The sequence below is a fragment of the Podarcis pityusensis genome, assembly GCF_964106645.2.
Source record: "Podarcis pityusensis genome assembly, chromosome: 13".
NCBI lineage: Eukaryota > Metazoa > Chordata > Lepidosauria > Squamata > Lacertidae > Podarcis > Podarcis pityusensis.
Window position 1 is genome coordinate 38,700,795 of NC_138038.1, and position 18,179 is coordinate 38,718,973.

The window sequence follows — 18,179 nt, forward strand, 5'->3', positions numbered from 1 at the left end:
ACAAATGCAGAGTTTTGCATTTAGGCAAAATAATCATGGCCATAATCAAGTGCACAGGTATAGGGTGGAAGCAGCAGTAAAAATGAAGAGGATCCCAGCACAAGTTGATCTTGACCTGAACATGAGCCAGTAGTACTTTGTAAGACTCAAACAATTTTAGGCAGCATTAATACAGCCATCTTTTCCAAGACATGAGAAGTAATAGTCCACTTTATTCTGTGCTAGTTGGACTTCATCCGGAGTACTTTGTCCATTTGTGGATGCTACACTTTAAGAAGGATATAGACAAGCTGGAATGGGTTCAGAGAAGGACAGTGAAGATGGTTAAAGGTATGGAAAACAATCCCTATGAGGAAAGGTTGAAGGAACTAGGTATGTTTAGCCTGGAGAAGAAAGCACCTTTCAAATACCTAAAGGGGTCTTACATAGAAGACTTGATCTGCTGCACCAGAGTGCAGGACTGTCAATAGATGTAATGGGCTTAAGTTACAGGAAGAGCAGGTGTTGGCTGAAGATTAGGAGAAACCTTTTCATAGAAGTAGCAGTTCCACAATGGGGACCCAGTTGCCCAGAGATGAGGTGCTCTCCCTTCCTGGAAGTCTTTAAGAAGAGGCTGGGCAGCCCGCTGTTAAGATTGCTCCCTCCATCTGGATCGCCTCCAGTGATTTGAGCTTTCTGACAGAAATGGAAGCAAGAATTAACAGCACAATAATTTCCTGCAACCTTGTTTTTAAAACTGCTTGGGTGGTGGTGGGGTCAGCCTTGTTTGTAACAAGAGAGACTGCAGAGTCTCTTAATAAGGGATAAACAGTTTTGTCAGGCCTCTAACAATGAGTTAGCAGGACGAAGTGTGCCAGATGAATGCCGCTATAATCCATGCAGGAAGTTCCAGAGACAATAAACAATAGTTTTTTTCCCCAGCAGTTCAGGAGTATAAATTGTATTTGGCACTCTGAGGTTAAGTTGAGTAGGGAAAGGAGCTGGTGTGGAAAGAAGAGGGAAATATATTTTGGACCGCTGAAAGAAATTCCATATGGGGAAGTTTTTAACATGCTTTAAAAAAGAAAAAGAAATCAAAACCGATGCTTCAAATTTTGTGTGCCAGCAAATATCTTGTCCTTTAAAATTAAAGCAAAGCCTTGGTTTGAAAGTAGTGGGATTTCAGAGCGATGGACAGCTTGGAAAGACAGGTGTTAAGAGAGGAAGAGGATGGATAATTATTTCTGTGACTTTTCATTGATGCAAATTCTTTTTCTACAAGTGGCTTCCTGGGCACCTCCTGTTCTTCCTGGGCTCTTCCACTCTGCTATGACCACCTCCCACTTCCCAGTGCCTTAAAACATACGGAACCAGAAGAGGCGATTCATTCCATTTAAGCCCTTCCCTAGAGCGTAATATAAATGGACACCAACGACAAGTAATTTTCAAAACGTGCAAACATCCTCGTGCAAAGGAGGGGCCCCTGGTGCTGTGCCCCTCCCTTTTTTTTGGCAGGCAGGCAGGGTGGGAGGATGCAACTCTATATAGGCAATCGAGGTGGCTTCTCAGGGGCCGAAAGTGGAGGATTCTGGGAGCTCGTTGGTGAGCGTGTGCCAGTGCTCAAGGCGGCAGTCGGGGGTCTGAAGGCATGAGAGCCAGTGCTGTCTGCATTCTCCAGGGGCCCCTAGACCGAGGGTCACACCACCTGTAAAAGAAAGATAAATTGGTTCTTGATGTTTGCAAATAGCGCCTTCTATCCTGAAGCACAGGGATTCCCCTCGTGGGACATCCTGTGAAACAGTGGGCATGCCTCTGTTTTTTTTTATACCAGTTTTGGTGTTGTGACTTCTCTAGCAAAGAATTTTGGGAGCTTTAATTTGGCGAGGCATCTGCAAATCTTATCACAGAGACAGCCACCCACAAGAAATGGCAGTGAGAGAGCCACTTTATAAATCTATGACGTTGGTTGAGGGTCCCAGAAGGAATATCCACATTTTGTAACCCGGCCACCTCCTCCTCTTGCTCTTCTCACCAATGAAGTCGTTAGATTTCCCAATGTCATAATCCCAAACTGTTATCTCCAGGGATTTCTGACCAAGCTCTGACTGTTCGATCTCGTAGAAAAAGTCCTGTTGGGCACAGAAAAGAGACAGAATTAGAATTATTGAAGCATGTTGGCTCTTCAACCTCCCCTCGCTCTGACTGCCTCCCAAGTCCCAGAACATGCAGTTACTTCACTCATCCTTCTTTCATCACCTCATTATATTCTGGGTTCAGCGTCTTCTTCTTCACGGTTGTTTTATGCTTTGACTTCTTCTCTACGTCTGGCCTCAGGTACCTGCCAAAACAGCAACGGGGACTGAGCCTGTTTGTCTAGACTATTTGTCGCCTTCCTTTCTGTCTCCTTCCCCCAAAAGGCTGCGAGCCACCCTTAAAATTCTGCATGCAAGTGCTAAAAACCACCACCGTACAGCTGCAAAATGTAAACTCAAAATGCCAGAAATATAGAAGAAAATGCAAAATGACTACACAAACACAGCATTGTAACGAAGTTAATTCCAGGGTCATTAAAAACAATCCCTGAAAACTTCCCTAAAAATGGGGTTTCCTTTTTCTTTTAGTCTTCTGAATATGTCTGCAGGCTAAGGAAAGGGTAGGCCTCTCTCTTAGGGTCAAGTGTAAGCGCAGTTCCTCACGTTTTTACATAAGGGTCTGAGTATCCACACACATCCATGGCAGCTAAGTGGGCACAGCGAAGAATAGACACCAGCAATCCACGGTGCTCGGAGATGTACGTGAGGGCAAGCAGGATACGGCCCCTTTCTTCCAGGGCCCAGCCGGCTGGGGGTTCTAGCTATGGAGTGAGGAAAAGGAAAGAGCATGGAGTGCTTTTGTGCAAAATATCCACCCAGCATCCTCCCAAAAACAAACCTTTGCAGCCTGTCAGGGCTGGCCCTGGGCATTTTGACACCCCAGGTTAAGGCTTTGGAAGGCCTCTCGGGCCTCCTTCACCCATCCTTGGCAGGCAGCTCTCCCTGGCATTTCCCTGGCACAATGCCTGCTAACATTGACTTGCTCCTGTATCCTGTTAGGCCCACTATCCACTTCGCTTGTCCAAAATTTCAGCCTGGCAACTTATTTCTGACTCAACCCTATTTATGTCACAAAATGAATATACCACTTGACTGTTGTTGTTGTAGTAGTAGTAGTAGTAGTAATTAATAAACCTCTGAAGTGGTTTAGAAGAAAGATGTGTCTGAGGGTGAGCATGATAGCAGGGTAAAATACTAAAAATAACCAAAGTACATGTTTACCCTCCCCCCCCCCGCTTTTTCTCCTCACAACAACCTTGTGAGGTAGCTTAGGTTGAGAGGTGTTGACTGGAAGTCTCCATGATAAATTTTTTAAATGGTTGAAATTGGAATTAAAAAACTGGGGCCCTCCACTCCTAGCCCAACATTGTAATCACTTTGCTGCAGTGGACCATACAGCTTTTCTTCACAATATTTGGGGGAAAGAGTCTGCTTGGCAGGCTTAAGTTCTGGCCCCTAATTATATAAATAAATTGTATCAAGAGATACATCACGGCGGGCACCAAATGTGGGTCTTCAAGCTTCTGTATCTGGTCTTTGGGACCCTTATCCAGGGTCAAACACCAGCCCTGATTTGCATCTTCCTTGGGTGTTTTTGCCTGGCTGGAATAAGTCCTTGAACTCGGATAATGGTTCCTGCTTGCTTGGATTGAGGGTAAAAAGGGTGTGTAAAGTGTGTGTGTGTTGAAACTGTGCAGAGGTAAAATTCACATTTGTTGCTCTGTCCACTTTTAGCTCTGGTCCCACCCACCATTGGCATGTAACCCCCTCAAAGGTTGTCTAGAAGAGAATGTGGCCCTCAGGCTGAAAAAATGTGGCCCTCATGTTCCTCACTCTTAAGCTACAGGTTTTATAATGCTAGGAATAGGAAGGGGGTGGGAATTCGCTCTCACCTCTCTCAGGTAACAGGAGATGCCACGCAGAGCTGCTGTCATGGAAGAAGGGGATGCCAGCTGTTGAGGGAAGTGAGGATTGAGAAAAAAAATCTGTTTTCCCTGCTCTTCCAAACAGAAACATGAGCAAAGTTGGAGGAGTCAAGGGACAGAGTGAGTGAGCAAGTGCACAGAGGAGGGAGAGGAAAAACTCCCTTGACATTTGGAAGTACAGACTGGTACACAAGTATGATGACTTGTAGGCATAAGGGATTAACCCAATAGAATCAAAATGCAATATATCCTGCGCATGGGGGTGGGTGGGTGGAATCAGTGACAAGACAGAGATGTGTTAATCTACTACACCCATAAAATCTGAATTCTGTGAACAGTATTAAATTGTAGAATGGAACTGCACACTTGCTGATAAGGTGACGTATTTTGCTTTTGTTGGTCGCTGAGGAGCAGCAAGGAGACCCACCCTCACCACTCAAAATCCCGAGTTATCTCCCCTCCTTGCCCCTTCTGAGACACCTTCTAGCCCACTGGAGGATCACAAAAATCACATGCATAAAATATGCTCCAGGCAGGTTGCTGCCTACAAGTCTTTTCACCTCCACTCGTCGTGAGTTAGCTGGGCTTTTTACGCCACAACTATTCCAACTGCTGGCGAAGAAGAATCAGTTATGAGATGCTGGTGATCAGCAGAAAGCACTGAGTTTGGCAGAGCAGGGGAGAAGCTCAGGCAGGTCCCAGGGAGAGGAGGGCCTGCGAGCTGTTAGTGGGGATTGGGACAGGGGGACAAGGGACTGGGCAGCCAAGCAGCCAGAGGATGTGCTTGAGGATCCTTATCCATAAAATAAACCAATAGATCCTGATTCCTGACTCATTTTGAGATATGCAGTTGGCTTATGCCCGACTCTCACTGGTTGTTGTCTTTCCAAGCACAGATTGAAGTGTCTCTTCTGTCCAGGCTGGAGGCGCCTCAGGGGCACCCGGGTCTCTCCAATGAACTCGTTGTGGGTCAGTTTGTCCTCATCGCAGACGGAGATTCTGGGAAGCAGAAAGAGAGAAAAAGGATCCAAGGGTGTGAATGCCAAAGGGAGCATGGGAATGAAAGAGGACCCTGTAGATTGGGATTTTAAGTCAGCGGGGCGGGGCGAGGGGTCTTACCGCAGAGTTTTCCGGGCCATATCCTCAGCTGTTATTCCAATGTAAGTCAGAGCCTCATTCCACACAGGGTTGAGAGTGTTGTGCTGGGTTCGTGTTTTCAGTTTGTTCGCCTGGAGAAGAGAAGGTTTTTTGGGGGGCGGGGAGGCATTGGAATGGAAGAGCAGAATATTCTAGTAAAACCAGAGACGTACCTGTTTCCTAGGCTGGAAGCAGGAGAATGGTGGCATGGAATTATCAGTGTCTTTCTATTTATTCTGTCCTGATAATTACTGATAGCCCCTTTTCCAAATTGTGCTTTATGGAATGTATTTTAAAGAGCATGCAATAGAATAGTCTGGTTTCTCATATTTGCTTGATGTGGCTTAGTCTACTGAGCTGCATGGCTCTGGCTTGCTCCTTCTCTTTCTCCCTGGATGTTGGAGTGAGTGGCCGGCTGCATGAGCTACAGTAGTACCTCGGGTTACATACGCTTCAGGTTACATACGCTTCAGGTTACAGACTCCGCTAACCCAGAAATAGTGTTTCAGGTTAAGAACTTTGCTTCAGGATGAGAACAGAAATCGTGCTCTGGCGGCGTGGCGGCAGCAGGAGGCTCCATTAGCTAAAGTGGTGCTTCAGGTTAAGAACAGTTTCAGGTTAAGAACGGACCTCTGGAATGAATTAAGTACTTAACCCGAGGTACCACTGTACTCTGCTTAGCTACAAAGAAACGGGGGAACTGTGCTTCAACCTATTTGTCGCTGCTCAGTGTTGACACCTGGGAACAGAACCTACCGGAGGAATAGATGCATGAGTTAAGTGAACTCTGGGAATTGTAGCTCTATGAGGGGAATGGGGGTCACCTAACAATGCTCAGTACCCTTAACTACAGTTCTCAGGATTCTTTGGGGGAAGTCAAGACTGTATGAAATGGTATGATACTGCTTTAAATATTTGGCACTGATGGGGCCTGAGAAACACTGCCTTCCTCCTGTTCTATAGGGGCACAATATCTCCAGCTTGGTTACACACCTCATCTTTTCTCTGCATGGTGGTGGTAGATGTGCATGTATATATTGGATAGTGCTAGGCTCAGGAACTGTGAGACAGTGAAAGTGGAGGCGAATCTGAAGCCATGTTTACCTTGCAGGCTCCGGGCAGAAGGTGCAGTTTGACATAGGGGTCAGCCAGGCCATTGAAATCCATCGGTTTCAGACCCTGAGAATAAGAAGACAGTGATCAGCTCCTCTTTAAACAAAATATTGTCCTTATACATTTCATTAACATCTCAAGAGAATGCTTCATGCTTTTTTCTTAGACACGCAGTCCTTCGACTGTTGCACACATGACCACACTCCTACACAGAAGCAGGAAGAAGTGTGACAGTTGTCTTGACCTTATGCACAGTGTTTCTACTGCATATCTTCACTCACAGTATAAATGTTTTGAATGCCATGGCTAACATCCCACTTTTCCATGGACAGACCTCTGAGGTCGTTAACATAACAAAGAAATAGAAACAACCGAAACACAAGTAACAGCAAAGCAAAACTGTAGCAGATAGATAGATTTTTTTTAAATGAGCTGATACCTCAGTAATGCAAAGGATTATCCTCTTCCATACAAATGCTTAAGAAGCCAGGTCTCTGCTGCTTGACTAAAAGCAAGCAACGAGGTGGTCTTATGGGCTGCCCAAAACTTAGCTTTGCCTGGTTTTCCTTCTCTTCCACTGTATTTCAGATGCCAGGGTAAGGGACAGAGATCAGGGTTTCAGCTGCTGAGCCACATGTCCAAGCAGGAGGGGAGGAGGGAGTCCCAACTGCAGGTACAGCAGAGAAGGGGGTATCTGTGCCCTCACCCCAATGCTGAAGGACTACAACTCCCATCATCCCTGATGACTAGCCATGTTGGCTGGGTGTGATGGGAGCTGAAGTCCAACAACATCTGGTAGGCCACCGTTTCCCCATCCCTGATTTAGGGACTTAAAGGTTAAGACTTGCACTCTGAATCAGGCCTGCAAATGAATAGGGAGCCAGTGATATGGATATAGCACTGGTATAATAATAATATGCTCTGGGCACCTCAATCTAGATCAGGCATAGGCAAACCCGGCCCTCCAGTTGTTTTGGGACTACAACTCCCATCATCCCTGACCACTGGTCCTGTTATCTAGGGATGATGGGAGTTGTAGTCCCAAAACATCTGGAAGGCCGAGTCTGCCTATGCCTGCCCTAGATAATAAGCTAGTTGCTGCCTTCTGAGCCAATGGAAGTTTTTAGACACTCTTCAAAAGCAGCCCTGTTTAGTAGTTATTCTATGTATGAAGCTAGAATTAGAGTGAGGTTGTTTATGGGGCATAAGAAACACAGGAGAACTCTGGGGAGAACCTCAGTGAGCTTTGCAGAATCTGTGGGACGAGACAAGTGTTCGGGCAGAGAGGCCTTCTTGAATAATCCTCATAAAAGTGTCGGCTTGCCTTTGTTGATGGGAACACAGACTTGACGCCACTCGTGGCTAAAATAAATTATTCTGAGTCTTGGAATGCTTCGTGCTGTGATTTCTTAAACACTGTTCAGAGCCGCTGCTAAAGCATCAAGCTAAATTGGTTTCGTTGAAGGATTGCCACAGGGAAAATGGCACTTCCAGTTATATATAAGGCAGGAAAAACAAAAAAACACATCATGTTAACACACCCATAATAGTTTGGGAGGAAGCCCCTGCAACGTGGGGGAGCAAAGAGAGAAGAGAATGGTATGTGGATTAATGGTCATCAGTCATGGGGGGGGAATGGGAGCCTGAGGTGTGGTGGTGGGGCTCTGGGTAATGATGATGGAGGGCAAGCGTTACTTTTGCTGTGGTTCTGAACTGCCGCATTGTTTCCCTTGCTTTCCCCATCCCTTCTCTGTTGCCACGGCAACCCCAGATGCCTGCGGATACCCGGTTGCCTGGCGCGTCGCCGAGGTGCTTGAAGATGCTGCAAGCCCACCAGCTGGCAGGGGAGAGGGGGCTTGTGTTTGTTGGCATGTATGTGAGGGTAGGGGTTGTGCAAACAGAGCCGGCTGAAGTCCGCGGGGGTTTGTGTGAGAGAGGTGGGCCTTTGAGTGAACCTCTCTGCTTTCCAGAGGCTTGGAGGAGAAGGAACGGGTTGAAATGCAGGCGAGAGAAAGGAAACAGACTGAAAATGAGCAGCGCTGGCTCCGTAATGAGATTTCCCCTCCTTGTGTGGCCTCTCTTATTAAATCATGTCCCTCTGTTGTGAAAACGAGACACAGAATGCAGAAAGCCTGCGGGTCGGAATCAAAAAGCATCATCCATTTGCAGGAGAGCAGTTGTTTCTGGGGTACTTTGCCAGATTGCCATCATTACCTTGGCCCGTAGGATGGTGCAGTCAAGGGTGCAGTTTTCGGGATCATAGAGAATGTCAAATTCAAGAGTCCCAAGCGATGCTAGGAAAGGAATCGGGTGCCAAACAGAATGAAGAAAAGGAATCAGTCAGTCGCATCTGAATTTTCTTTTTCCTCTCTCTTCCTTGTAATCATACAATCTGCCTGCATATTGAGCTCCCTCCATCTGCCTATATTACCTGTCTACCTTTCTGCACTGCTCACCACTATAGGTTTGTGTAGAAGTCATCTGTCAGCCAGCTGGCATATAGATGCAGCTATTTTCTCTGAGATCGAAAAAATAATAAACAAAACCCTACCTCTCCCAGATAACCCAGGCACTAATAAAACTGGGATGTTATGCTGCGACCTGCATAAATCATGCCAGTTAGGCCAATTTACCTAAGTATGCATAATTTATTTTGCTTCTGCTCAGGGGAGGGGAGAATCAAAGGGGCTGAGCGGTGCATCAGAGCCCTATATCCTGAGTAGAGTAAACCCTGCTGAACTCCCTTCCCATTGGTATACTTTATCAGACATAACCCATATAGTTTTGATTCCGTCTTTACAACCACTAGGTCTAGGAAAAGTGTGTGTGTGTGTGTGTGTGTGCACGCATGTTCTTTTTGTTTTTACAGCAATGGGAGGTTCTTAGCATTTATGTATTTATTTAATAAATTTTATACAGTACTTGTATGTAAAAACAACAACCCTCAAAGCAGTCTACAAAAAGATAAAACAATAAAATGGAGAAAAATTCACAGCCCTGCTTTAAAACATACAAAAGTTAAAATACTGAAACAGTTTGAAATCACCTCAGCTTTCTAAGCATCTGGGTAGGCTCGTCTAAGCAAGAATGTTTTTAGCAGGTGCTGAAAAGTGTACAGTGAAGGCACCTGCTTGATCTCAATAGACGGGGAGTTCCAAAGTGCATTAAACAATCAAATTTCTTAGCCCTGCTGAATGGGTATTCTGTGGCACCTGTAGCTGTGCCAATTCCACCAACTGAAATGGCTGAGTGGGAATATGTGGGGTAAGGGGATTTCATAGGTAAAGCAAGTTGTTAAGGGCTTTGTATACTAATAATAACACATTGAACTTGGCCTGGTATCAAATCAGCAACCAGGGCAGATCTCTGAGCACAGAGTTGGACCTTGCCTGGTAGTCGCGTGATCACACCCTTTGAACCTGCATGGCCTACCTTCTGATCTCAGGTGAATGGGGAGCAGCTGTAGTACTCAAGGTTCTGTGCTCTGCACATGCTCAAGGGCATTGTTACCACTCCATATATTTTAGGGTAGAAACTTGGTGTGACAAAAAAGTAGGCTTCTACCTACTCCATGCATCTTACTTACATTATTGGTCTTTAGCTGCAGATCCCTTTCGCACACAGTTTTCCACCCACAAAGTCGAAATGAGGACCATGCTTTTGTCTGCATCTCCAGCCGCTGTATACCTCAATTCTGGGTACACAGAACAGCCTACACGCCTGCAAGTCATACATGCACAGGTGTTCCCCGCACGGTCAGAGAGAAGCAGGCTGCAAGGACAGAGCCTGTGGTGTGCAAGTGGTACACTCGTAGCTCTGTGCACAAAGAGCTGGGGAACACATGGAGCTGGGGAACAGGGAGAGTGGTGCAATCCTGCTGCTCCCCCACTTAACGCAGCCAGGCTGCATGGTTGGAAGACTGTGTGAAATGAGCTTATGTGTCAGTCCACCTACAGATTTGTCCCTGCCTCTTTCCATCTGGGTGCATCTTTACATGCACTGGTTCATAAATTGCTTTCTGTCCATCCAAATCCATCCATCCTCTGGCATGGACATTTTACCTTTCTGCCCTTCTGTCTCCATCCATCCATCCATCCATCCATCCATCCATCCCTCTGCCTTGATCTATCCATCTTCCTTTCTGTCTTCCTCCACTCTGGCTCTCCCTTACCACCACCACCACCACCACCCCATTCCATTCATCCTTCCACCCCTCCACCTTTCCTTCCCTCCCTCCTTTCTGGTGTGTGTAACTACACATGCAACTCTACGAGCTTGCTTGCGTGCAAGTGTGTTGTGTGCACATGCGTAGATGAGAATACGAAACCGTCTCTCTCTCAAAGGCAGGCTGTTGTGTCAGTGAGGTTGTCAGTTTGTGTGGGTTTGTTTTCGTTAGGGAAGGTGGCTGAGCGAGCCATTTGTTATGTGCGAGCTTGTCCCCAGAAGTGTGTGACTGTGTTCTTTCATGCATCTCTGTGTGCGTCTCTTGCGAATCGGCACCATATGGGAGCAAAAAGCTTCTGCTCTCTGCACCAGAGTGCTTCTCGATGACTGCTGGGGCTGGGGTGTGTACAACGTGGTGCACTGGTTTGCCTGCCATGCTAAGCCAAGTCACGGCTTAGTGCAAACGGACAACTGTGCTGCCGACTGAGAGAGGAGATTGCAGCTGCTTGGCTCCGCCCAGCTCTTTCTGCTATGCTGCTGCACCGAGCTAAGCTTTGGTTTCGCTCAGATGTCTGGTTTCGCTCAGATGTCGTCCCAACCTGGGCTCGTGGTGTAGATCTCTTCTGACTCAGCAGAGTTGGAACCAAGGTTTGCCCCATGGTTTATGGCCCACGATTCACAGCTTTAACACTGCAGTGGATCTTGCTCCCCCATCAAGACTTCTAGGGACCGGTGGGGGGGGCAGGGATGCACACAAAATGTTCTTACAGAGACTCGGAAGGCTCTCCAACCGTTAATTCCTATGGCAACACATCACCTGTGCCAGTTACTTAAACAAAGCCAAATCTGTCTGGCAGGTTTAACCACTAAGTCAGGGGCTAGGGAATCTCAGGTGTAGGTGCATGGGGGGGGGGTGTTATTGGCTTGTGTTGTTGTTTGTTCTTGTTTTTATTATGTATTGTGTTTTTACTTTTTTTTATGTTGCGAACCTCCCTGAAATCTACGGATGAAGGACACAGCACACAAATTCAATAAATAAACAAATGGCGGCCCTCCAGGCTGCGCTGTCTGGCCCTCGGGACACTTCCCAGGCTAAGCCCTGTCTCCCCAGACCACACCTTCCCCAGTCCATCCTGCTTTTGCCTGGCTGGAATGCATCCTTGAACTGAGGTAGCAACTCAGGAGCCAGGATGGAAAGATGTATGTGTTTTGTGTGATGAGTCCCCATGTAGCCACTGGCACACAGCCCCTGGAAGGTTGCTTACAGGCGAATGGGGCCCTCAGGCTGAAGAAAGATTGCCAGCCCTTGACTTGAGCGTTACTTCTGTTGTCCAGACCCCAACCTAACTGCCATAGGATCTTTGCGATGGATGGGGACTCCTAGTCCTATAATGATATGAAGGCAAATATTTGGAAGCTTTGCTTGTGTGTGAACTGAGAAAAGTTGTTTGCGATAAGTAGTTGTGGGGAGGTGTACGTATGAGAGAGAGAGAACACAAACCTGTGTGTGAAGAAGAGCACAGGTGTGGACCTATGTGAGTATACCAAGAGTGCACCTATCTGAGCACTGAAGTGTCGCATTCCCTGGCCTGAATCTCAGCACATTGACTGAAGTAAGTCAAGTTGGCCTCGGTCATTTTTCCAACTTCCAAAGGAGTCTTCTTAGGTTGGCAGCCTTGGTGCGCAACTTGTATTATTGAGACAGGAGATGTGCAGCACAATCCTATCCATGCTTCTTCAGAGGTAAAAAGTAAAGGTAAATGACCTCTGGACGGTTAACTCCAGTCAAAGGCGACTATGGGGTGCGGCGCTCATCTCCCTTTCAGGCCGAGGGAGCCAGCGTTTGTCCACAGACAGCTTTCCAGGTCATAATAATAATAATAATAATAAATTTTTATTTATATCCCGCCCTCCCCAGCCGAAGCCGGGCTCAGGGCGGCTCATGTGGCCAGCATGACTAAACTGGAGCAACGGGACACTGTGACAGAAGCCAGAGCGCACGGAAACACTGTTTACCTTCCTGCCGCAGTGGTACCTCTTTATCTACTTGCACTGGCATGCTTTCGGACTGCTAGGTTGGCAGGAGCTGGGACAGAGCAACGGGAGCTCACTCCGTTGCAGGGATTCGAAGTGCCAACCTTCTGATCAGCAAGCCCAAGAGGCTCAGTGGTTTAGACCACAGCGCCACCCGCATCCCTATCTTCAGAGGTAAGTCCAGAAGTAAGGTCAGGGGGGCTTCCTCTTGCAGGTCAGCGTGTGTCTCACGAATGCCTTGTGTGTATACAAGGAGGCAGGGAGGGAGAATGAGGGTCTGCATGCAAGGCTGTGAGTGAGAGTGCAAGGGAGAACTTTCCCACCAGGTGATGTGATTGCTGAGTCATTGTATGGTGAAAACAGGGCTGGCCACACCACAAGAGCCGTCTCAATGTATTGACATGTAAAGGAGGTTCTAGGGGGCACCCCTTCTGAGTGGGAATTCTTGTGTAACATTTAGGCAAGCGTGTGTTTGTGATATGGGAGGGCTGGGAGGTATAGATCATCTGAAAGGCTTGGTGTTTCTGAGAACCGCTGTATGAAATGCATTGTGACAAAATGCAAGACTTGCGTTCTCAGATGCAGGTGAGAGATAGTGTCTAAGGAAGTAAGTGTGTGGGAGAGAAAATATAGGTATAAAAAAGCGGCTGGCAGGACTCTTGTAGTGAAGCCCTGGGTGACAGTATGTGAAAAATTTATGGACATTTATATGTGTGAAAATGTCTCGAATTTGTGCCTGTTTTGGTTTGAGACTCTTTTGTATGTATGTACATAAGACAGAGCTACTAGCTGCACATTCACTCAACATTTAAAGCACATGGCTTTCCCCCAAAGAATCCTGGGAACTGTGGTTCACCCCGCAGAGCTACAGTTCCCAGCACCCTTAACAAACTACAGATCCCAAGATTCTTTGGAGGGTAAATGCGCTTTCAGTGTAATTCAGCAGGTGGTGTGTATGCAGCCATTCTCTCTTGTGCACCTGGCTGTAAAAATGTACAAAGGCAAGAGAGCTGGTGTGTAAGATGACAGTGTGTGTGTGTGTGTGTGTGTGTGTGTGTGTGTGAGAGAGAGAGAGAGAGAGAGAGAGAGAGAGAGAGAGAGTCTGCATGTGTGAACATGCATGTATCAGATATGTGGTTCAGGCCGCCTATACCCCTCTCCACCCCCCATGGAATGAATAGATGGTTTGATCCAGAACATCTGGGTCCTCTCCCCTTCAAAGGCATGGAAGAGAGGGTTCATACTCACTGCTGTCATCAGAATCGTCTCCGTCCGCCAATTCTCCTTCCCCGGTTCCAGGGGGCATGGCCGCAGCCCCTTGACCCCTCATTCTGTCTCGTGTCGCCAACACTCCCTCCAGCCCAGGATGTGGGAAATAGGCAGAGATTTGGGCAATGGGCCGGATTGGCCCTGGGGACACATCAATGGCCATATGTTCCCGGATAGGGACTGGAGCACGTTCTCCACGTCGGACGGTCATTGGAGGTGCAGTCAGCTGTGGAGGATGGAAAGAGATGTTTATTTTGATTCATTATTCCACCGTGAGCACCAGATGTAGGCTGATGTGGAACACAATCCTATGTCGGTTAAACCATAGAGCCTAGGACTTGCCGATCAGAAGGTTGGCGGTTCGAATCCCCGCGACGGGGTGAGCTCTTGTTGCTCGGTCCCTGCTCCTGCCAACCTAGCAGTTTGAAAGCACGTCAAAATGCAAGTAGATAAATAGGTACCGCTCCGGCGGGAAGGTAAACGGTGTTTCCGTGCGCTGCTCTGGTTCGCCAGAAGTGGCTTAGTGATGCTGGCCACATGACCTAGAAGCTGTACTCCAGCTCCCTCGGCCAATAAAGCGAGATGAGTGCTGCAACCCCAGAGTCGGCCACGACTGGACCTAATGGTCAGGGGTCCCTTTACCTTTACCTTTAAGTCTTCATGGGGCTGTCGCTCTCAGGTAAGGGTGCCCAGGTTTGTGCAGTGGTTGAAGGATGCGCACACACCATGTATTTAAAGCACATTACTTCCCCCACAGAATCCTGGGAACTGTGGTTCACCCACCAGAGAGCTACAATTCCCAGCACCCTTAGCAAACTCCTAACAGGTAGTAGTCAGGGGCATAGTGCCTCCTCTGACTATGGTGGTTCCATTTAGCCCACCTTGACTGACAGCCATCAGTGAGTGGGACATGCAGCAAAGTGTTCCAGTGAATCTTCACCTAGAAAGAGTACTCCTGCCTAGGGTGCTAGCCAGCCATGCCTCCCACCAGGGCACTCCATTCCACCCTCTGATTTTCTCAACCCGGAAGTTAGCCCATCTAGAAGAAGAAAAACTCCGATCCTAAACCTCTGCTGCTTTGCAGGATGTCTTCAGGAGGAGAAAAGACTAAGGGAGTAAACCCTACACAAATCCAGAGAGGAATCCCTAAGACGGTTGGGTGGTGCCTTGTACACCTTCTGGCGTCTCCTGCAGCCAAGCTGGTGCCAAACCTATTGCCCTGCTTTCCTTTGGACCACATCAGTGAGGCCAAAAGAGGGATCTTGCCATCTGGGGCAGCCCAGGACCTCCATATAGGCTTGTTTCCTGGGAGGTCACTTCGGTGCTGCTAGCGCAACGGTTTGAAGGCACACTCCATTGTCTCTCGAGACAGAAGGATGCCAGCAGCAACAATTCCATGGTTACTGAGCATGCTCAGCCCTTAATGGATTGTTTTAAGCCCTCCCCGCCCTCCCTCTAGGGATTTATTTGTTTTTACAAAAGTTTTTTTGTGGGGGTACTTCTGCAAGCATGTGAAAATCCCCCCTCTATCCTCAGTGGCTCCAGTTCCAAGTTAACTATTAGAGGGAACAATAGACACCCCCCATGAAATTTTCTCATCCCCCTTTAAAGCCATCTAAGCCCCAGACCACAACCACTATATCCTGTGACAACAAATGCCATAAACCAATTACACATCGTGTTAAGAAATGTTTCCTGTACCCTGATCTTTTACACATCAATTTTACTGGATAATCCCAAATTCACGTGTTATGAGGAATAGAGAATTTTTCTCTGTCCACACCAAGTATAAGTTTATGCTCCTTGACTGTGACCCTTCCCCAGTCATCGTTTTCCTAAGAGAGAGCCCTTAAACGTGTTGGCCTTTTCTAACCAGGCAGGCTGATTTCTGATTCCTTACAGCTGGTTCCTGAGTCCAATGTTTGTTTAGAGAGGCACACATTTTGCCTTCCTTCACACGTTATGGGTGTAAACTGAGCACCACAAAGATCTGTGCTGGTGCCCATTTTCTATATGCTTCCAATTCTCTAAAGAAGGGAAACTTTCCCAGTAAAACCAAAAGGAATGTTTCGGCTTAATGGTGGATTTTTCTCTCTCTTTGCTGGAAAATACCAAGGAAGAACTTTCAGCTGCATCTGTTCACATTATGCAGGAAATCTCTCTCCTGTCCATCTTTTTAAAAATGAGTTTTATGTTCCTTTATCGAAAGTCAAAAGTTACAGAGTGAGGCACAATGGGCAAAACTGGTGGCTCTTTCCCCCCCTCTTCTGAAGCATCAGAACTGAGCTTTTCAGAGGTCTATCCATGCACCGAGGCTGCAATCCTGCACATATACTTACCTGGGAGTAAGTCTCACTGAACTCAGAGGGGCTTACTCCTGAGTAGGCAATACAGGCTCGCATGGCGAGTGACTTCTGTTTTTTGTTTGTTTTTATAAAACCCCACAGTGTGTTAGAAGTGACATTAAATGAAGCATTGACAAATCGATGTCATGTTGTAATGGAACGTAGATGGGCCAAGCAGCAAGATTTACAACTCCGTAGACACGCAGGCAAAAGCTGTAGAATTCGTTTACTGTGCTGGGTTGTGTGTGTGTGTGTGTGTGTGTGTGGTAGTGAGCCGATTCTAATTGAATAAGGAAATTGCATCGCCAGAAGCATAATGGCATTTTGATATGACAGTTTCTTTAGAGACCGGCGTTCCTGCGAGGGTTATTTTTAATTAATTGGTATTGGATTATTAACCGATATTAATAGAATGAGTTTGCTAAATTGAGTTGTCTTTTTATTATTATTTCTTTTATGTCTGTGGATTTTTCTCTCTCTTCACTCGTCAATTCTCAATCAGTTTCACCTACTCTCAGAATTGCCCTCTGATCTTCCTGCCCAGGATCTGCCCCACACATATGTAAATCAATGCAAATAACCTGAAATTACCTAACATCTTGCTCTCCCCCCTGACTTATTCCCTTCTCCCACACCGTCCACCCCACTTCTAAGCAATTTACCCCTTCACTTCTCCCCCCATACTTTCCAAATACATCCTTAATTCCCCACCGGACTCCAAGAGAGATGCCTGAATTGCCCTTTCCCTGTGATTCCATCTTGCACCAGCCCCACAACCTGAAAACTGCCCCTAGAAGCTGCCTTTTCTACCCCCCACCAACCTCCCCCAAATTGCACTAGCCCCCCCACCCCAATGCACAAAAAGACCTCTCAAGCAACTCTTCCAACTCCCCCACTTCTTCAGAAACTCCTCGAGAACCTGGAACCCCACATCCCACCCTCTTTCCCCCCAACTTGCCCCCCACAACTGTCTTCCCACCTTCCCCCAAAGTAGTGCCTGCACCTTATCCTCACACCCACGGGACCCCAACCTCCCCCCCCCACCCTCTGCCCCCATCCTACCTGGGTGCTGCTCCTGTCAACAGGTAACGGTGGGGAGGGGGATAGCGCAGCGAATGAGAGGCGGTCGATTGGGGGATCCCACAGACTTAGAGAGAGACGGAGGGAGGGAAGGAAGGAGAGAGAGAGCGCAAGGGAAGGGGGGGGGTTGCAGGCAGGGAGGTGGAGACAATGGAGAACCGGGGAAGGGAGGCGCAGGGTGCAGAGATCTGATATGCAATACATAGATTAGATCCGATAGACGATGAAGGATGGACTTTATCTGTTTGGGCTGAACGCCTATGTCTAGCAAGAGAAAACTGGCTGCACAGTCTGTGCATGTATTTACACCCAGAGAGAGTGATCTGGCATCTGATAATCAGATCTAAAGATTGGGGCTTGATAACATAGGAATAGGGGGTGATACAAGCATTTCTGATCTGCAATATCTAAGTAGAAAGTTGGATAGAATATACGTATCCTAAATCTCCCTCTAAGTGTGTACATAGTGAATAGGGGGAAGGAAAGATAGCAGGTTGAATAATTTTGCATTTTTTTTAAAAAAAGCCCTGGTCCCATCATATGCTTTAGTCTTAGGGTAGGTGGGGATTTTTGTTTTTTTAAAAAAAACAAGCTTTGCAAAACGACATGGGAAATGCAGTTTAAAACACCTACCAATGCAATGGATTGTCAAGGGAAGGAATGGGCTATAGGCAGGAGAAGGGGTCTGATGTGACAGACTGGATGGGAATTGTGTGTTTGTGGTTTTTGTGTGTGTGTAAGATAAAGAAGAGTATTTGCAAGTATGGAGAATGGATGGAGGGGGGGGGGCACCCTGCCCACCCTGCAGCAAGACACTGTATAGGGAAAAGTAAAGAAAAAAGTGGTGTGTTTGTAGATGTGGGTGATTCAGTGGGGAGATGGCCCAAGGGGTTTGGGGCCAGGGTAAAAGGATGAAAATTCATTGGCTTAATTCCAAGGGTGGATGGGGAAGGAGGGGGTGTTGCGTGCCCCATGGCGGGGCAGTTTGTACAAGTTGTGTGTGTGTATTGAACCTGGACATGGAGAAAATCGTGCCAGAG

At 47.2% G+C, this 18,179-nt stretch overlaps 1 protein-coding gene across 1 annotated transcript; it reads right to left on the minus strand.

Annotated features, from left to right (window-relative positions):
* Positions 1-210: 210 nt before the first annotated feature.
* Positions 211-17,367, minus strand: DOC2A (double C2 domain alpha). The gene is made up of 11 exons (XM_080977921.1): positions 17,122-17,367; positions 13,694-13,940; positions 8,462-8,541; positions 6,239-6,313; positions 5,117-5,226; positions 4,870-4,996; positions 3,965-4,024; positions 2,676-2,833; positions 2,236-2,317; positions 2,012-2,108; positions 211-1,684 (listed from the first exon to the last, which is right to left on the minus strand). Exons 1-11 carry the CDS (start codon positions 17,341-17,343, stop codon positions 1,545-1,547), a joined length of 1,398 nt encoding a protein of 465 aa, XP_080834047.1. The 5' UTR covers positions 17,344-17,367; the 3' UTR covers positions 211-1,544.
* Positions 17,368-18,179: the final 812 nt, after the last annotated feature.

Excerpts from the sequence above, each read along its gene's own strand:
- DOC2A (XM_080977921.1), bottom strand. The coding sequence starts at position 17,343 with ATGTATTGCATATCAGATCTCTGCACCCTGCGCCTCCCTTCCCCGGTT. Across the intron at positions 13,941-17,121 it reads TTGACAGGAGCAGCACCCAG|CTGACTGCACCTCCAATGAC; the intron begins GTAGGATGGGGG and ends CATCCTCCACAG. Across the intron at positions 8,542-13,693 it reads AGACGATTCTGATGACAGCA|CATCGCTTGGGACTCTTGAA; the intron begins GTGAGTATGAAC and ends TTCCTTTCCTAG.